General features: G+C 40.4%; 1 protein-coding gene across 1 annotated transcript; it reads right to left on the bottom strand.

Annotated features, from left to right (window-relative positions):
- Nucleotides 1-924: 924 nt before the first annotated feature.
- Nucleotides 925-2854, bottom strand: LOC130995285 (disease resistance protein RPP13-like). The gene has a single exon (XM_057920522.1). The coding sequence runs from the start codon at nucleotides 2277-2279 to the stop codon at nucleotides 1440-1442; it is 840 nt and encodes a 279-aa protein (XP_057776505.1). The 5' UTR covers nucleotides 2280-2854; the 3' UTR covers nucleotides 925-1439.
- Nucleotides 2855-5208: the final 2354 nt, after the last annotated feature.

Below are 5208 nucleotides of genomic sequence, written 5' to 3' on the forward strand. Positions count from 1 at the left end.
ATACGAGCTAAAATGCTTCCACGGGGAAGCTTAGCTTTTCTATTTTGTTGGATAAGGATAATTCTCATACAAAAATGAAGATGCGTTCAAACGATAGAAATATGTATTGTAAAATTTGAAAGTGTATAACGATAAAAGCACAAAATATGAAACCAAAAATAAAAGTTATCATCGTGGAAATTTATTCAGACCAAGAAAACAAAATGCCTAAATTGTATGAAGTTGAACATTATTAAGTGTGAGGCCCTCTGCTTCCAGCATTGCCATGAAGCACTCCAGTTCATCTGTGTCGACACTAATTTGGATTTGAAGGTCATCATTGCCCTGACACTCGAGCTGCTCCTCTTTTATTTTGATAGCTGAAATCACGACAGAGTTACTACAATACATCACATGAATAAGTTTGAGTGTTGGTATGTCACCAATACCCCATAGGATCTCTTCCAACTTAGACAGACCAAAAAGAAGAAGCTTCTCCAGAATTGGGAAATGACAACTATCTGCATTCCAAAATCTCAGCCAACAGTTACGAATTTTCAAGAACTTGAGGCGTTGAAATTGCCCATCAACAGGACTCCACGTGCTCGGATTACACAAACACTCAATCAAACTATCATCCCATCCTTGAAAGCCATGATAATATTCAAGATTCAATTTCTTGATGTTGGGAATGATGTTGCACACATCCTCACTCAACCTCAAATTCACTGCTCTCCCAAGCGTCTGAAGATTATCCAAGATTAACAACTCGTCTTGCCCGTCAGGATGAGGAAGATAAATTCGATCACACTGGATATGCCTAAGTTGTCGCATCTTCCAAATTTCAATTGGTACAACAACTCGACAACGGTAGGATATATGAAAGATTAAAACATGCAGATTCCATACCAAGGATAATGAACTAGGAAGCTCCAACATACCAGGTTCCCTCGCAGCAAGGCAGCTCAAGTTAACGCACCCATTTAATGATTCTTCAACTGACCCGTCACTGTATACATCCAAAACTCTCAGCAATCTGTGTTTATGATACTCCTCCTTCTGAAATTTAGAGTTCATGATAGAGCGTGCAAGTTGGGGTCTGGAAGTTTGCCTCCACCAATCATTGTGATATACGAGGCGACGTTCTGTGCCTACTACATGACCTTGACCTTGAGGGATCACATGGAAAAACCCTTGTTGATCTGCTACTTTTAAGCATAGGTCTCTTAAAAGATCATGAATATCACAATGTTTCATCTTCCCATTTTTACTTCGCTTGCCGACCAATATCAGATTTCTATCAACAAGTTCCTTCAAGTAATCCTCTGCAATCTCTTCCAAAACTTGGCCTCCATTTGATTTCAAAAATCCCTCAGCAACCCAAAGTTGGATGATACTCAAGATATCGAGGTTTGCATAATTAATACTCTTAAGAACTCCAATATGAAGAAAGCAAGGCTTTAAACGAGGAGGCAAGTGGTTATGACTTGAAAACAATACATATCTAAGCTTTCTTCTTTCTCTTTTGAATTGGGACTTGATTCTATATCTTTGGCAACACTCTTCCAATATCCTACTGTCCTAGGAGACTTTAGAAGACTCCCACCAATCACAACAATGGACAATGCTAGTCCTTTGCATAATCTAACAATCTCCTTTCCAACCTCCTCAAGTTCACTTGGGCAATCTTCATTTTGGAATGCCTTCTTACAGAATAATTCCCAACTTTCATTCTCATCTAGAAGATTCTTTGAAAAACAAGAAGAGCCACAATCGTTAGCCACATCTGACAACCTAGTAGGTAGAAGAATCCGGCTTCCATTTCCGTTATCGGGAAAGAAACGCCTCACTTCATCCCAAGCTTCAACACTCCATATGTCATCTAATATGATCAAATATCTCCTACCAAATAAAGTTTTATGCAGCTGTTCTCCTAATTCATCTACACTTTTATCGGAGGATTTTCCTAGGCCAGAAAGAAGTTGCTCAAGAATTTGTTTAGCATTATATTGTTGTGATACGGTAGCCCAAGCACGAATATCAAAGCGTTCGATGATGAGTTGATGAGCATAAATATTTTTGGCAAGAGTAGTCTTACCCATGCCGCCCATACCCACGATTGAGATGGTATGCAGATTGGATCGTTGACCGGTGAGCTCGTGAAGAAGCTGAATCAACTCATCACGAAACCCCACCATAGCAGTTTCTTCTCCGGTCTGAGTATACTGAGGTGTTGAATGCGTGGGAGGTTGGTCCTCTCTCACTCTCAACTCATTGGCCTTTCCGATGATAGCATCCATGTCTTCAATTATCTGTCGCAGATACTCCAAGCATCCATCTCCAGCCACATGATCAATTGCTTGGTTGGATCCACCGTGAACTTGATCCACATCTACAACTGCAGCTGCATTTTTCTCTTCAATTGCCCTTTTTTTTCTGTAGATACAAGGAGAAACTCAAAGCTGCTTCGCGATCATCAGCTGAAAGAGGAAGGAGTTGATTGACGATGTGAGATTCAATCATATCTTCGGCTGTATGAGCAGCAGATGTGATTAGGCTTTCGAGATTTTGTGCTTCTTCGCTAACTCCACCATAATTAAAGGTCTCTATGAAATCGAGCAACAAATCAGCCTTCTCCTGAAGGGATTGGATCTGATTAATGTTGTGGAAAGAAGTGGAAAGGGTAGGATGGGTCATCATCTGCTGAATGGTATTCAAGAGAGAAGCAAGAGCTGCATAAGCTGCCATCTCAGATTAAACTGCAGATTGCAAAATGAAAATTGGTCAACGGAAGTGTTGTTGGAGACGAAAGAGTGTTTGGTTGGTAGCAATATTATTAGGAAGATAGATTTCTTTTAGATATGAACAACCATTTCTCGACCCATGATCTAAAGTGGTGGTGGGACACCTAAAAAATCTATACATACATAAAAAGAGAAGTAAATGTAAATAAATTCAATTGCAATTGGAAATTTTTAAAAACAAATCCTAATCACATGTCGGCATCTCCTACAAAACCGCCGACATTTTGTTTCCTACGAAATTAGAATTGTTGTTTGATCTTAATCTCTAAATCAAATTAACTCATTATTAATAATTAACCGTTTAAGAAAATATTGACTAATAACAATATTAATGATGGTTAAAAAAAACAATTAATGATTGCCATTTTTTCCAAACAATATTAAAAGCCGTTTCTTTTAAAATTATTATAGGGCAAATGGTTTTTAATACCCACTTTTATAATACATCTATCAAATCTACCCACCTATATAAAACATCTATGAAAAATACCCACTTCATGGTAAAATACCATTTCTACCCTTATACTTAATCCCTCTTTTGCCTAATTAAGCTTGAATGGTATATCGGTTGGAAACTTTCCTCGTGCCCGATAGGTTACTCTGTAATCTGGGTCTGGACTGTGAGACAACGCCACGTACTTTCGAGCAAAAAACCGGTTTAATTAATCCTTGTTCAAAATTGATCCCGCGCTTCTCAAAATGGTATCAGAACGGGTTTTTATAGAGGAATTATATTATTTTTAATTTATTTTATGAATAACCTATGTGGGAGGAGACTCCACTGAAATTTATGGATCCGGACGAGTGTCCGAGATGTGTACCATACAGGAATTCTCTACAACATGTAGAGAGTGAAACCACCCGTCTACTAGACGGCCTCAACTGGAACAATCGAGCCCTCGTTACCAACTTACGACGAGGAGAAGATGTCGAGATTATTCGTGATATTATCACGAGTATACAATTCTACCATGAGAACCTCATGGGACTCGCCGCAACCAGAACGACGATTGAACGAACCAGAGACGAGGCCCATCAGTCGCACGATTGATGGAACCAAAAAACAAGGCGGGAGTAGCTTATCCAAGCTACCACAAGATCGAGCCAGACTCTTCCGAGAATGCCAACCTTCGGGAGATTCAAAAGACGGTGGAGTATTACGGCAACAAGCTGTATGAGCTACCGATGGAGATGAGCAAAATATCACTCAAACAAGAGGAAATACTAACCCTCTTGCGTGATATCCAGAAAAGAATGGAGGAGATCGAAAGGCGAAAACCATGTTTCGGAAAAATTCGGAATCAATGGTCCAAAGACCCGACGAATCCATCTCTATTCGATGCAGCACCCAAGGAGTTGCAGCCGAAGGACATAATCCGAATCATGAAAGGCAAATATCATGAATAGCCTTGACAGAATCGGATTAGAAGATCTACAAGAGTTAGCAGAATCTTTTGCTAACCTCAATATGGTTGATCTAAAGATGAACCAAGGAGATGAGGTTCCCAAAACCGAGCCTCAAGAAGGAGAATCGTCAAGGAAGGGGTCAGCTCAAGATAATGCAGACCAGTTCCAACGAACCAGACGACGAAGGCCTCAAATGCAGGATACTCCTGTAGGAAAGGTCACACTGGAACCAGTCCATCCATATGGATTGATTCTCAACCTCGACGAAGCCAGTTTCAAAGAATGGGAGGGTCTCATCGACGAATGGGCTTCATCATTAAAAGTCGTGATTGCTACAATAGATTACGACAAAAAAGAATTTGCCAGAGTCTTCGAAGCCAGTTTGGCAGGCATGGCAAAACAATACTGGGACAAAATTGAGGTTCCAGCAAGGGAAGAAATGTTTAGTAGCACCTCAATGTATGATATCATTAAGGAAACTACTAAACAGATAAAAATCCATTTCTTGGGAATGGGTTTTTTCGAAGGATCCGCAGAGGAGAAGCGCAAGAAATATCAACAGGCACTTTACAATCTAAGATTGATGGTGCTAGAGCCAAAAGCTCTCGATGAATTTCTGCGCCTGTACACCCTATATGTCCATATGGGGGAGGTTGATGATCAGAAAGCCATTGACCTCTTTTTTCCAAAGTTTCCGAGTCCATGGAGGGAGATGCTCATCAATGAGTATGTTTCACCAGGAGGATATCCACTTGATAGCGCTTCAAGGAGGATGTCTTATTTCCACAAGAAGCTGTCCGAATGGTGCCAGAAGGCAGCGGACCAGAGGAATCTCAAGAGATTGAGGAGACTCAACAAGAAATCCCCATTGATGTGCGACAACATTGATCTTCCAACAGAGATTGGTGCTGAGTTGCTGTATCAAAAGAGGAGCCGAAAGAAGCATAGGTACCAACCCTATGAAAGAAAGTCCAGAAGAAGTTCTTGGAAGCCAAGAACTATGTGGACAAGACAGAAG

The sequence above is a fragment of the Salvia miltiorrhiza genome, chromosome 7 (assembly GCF_028751815.1).
Source record: "Salvia miltiorrhiza cultivar Shanhuang (shh) chromosome 7, IMPLAD_Smil_shh, whole genome shotgun sequence".
Lineage (NCBI taxonomy): Eukaryota > Viridiplantae > Streptophyta > Magnoliopsida > Lamiales > Lamiaceae > Salvia > Salvia miltiorrhiza.

Excerpts from the sequence above, each read along its gene's own strand:
- LOC130995285 (XM_057920522.1), bottom strand. The coding sequence starts at position 2,279 with ATGGATGCTATCATCGGAAAGGCCAATGAGTTGAGAGTGAGAGAGGAC.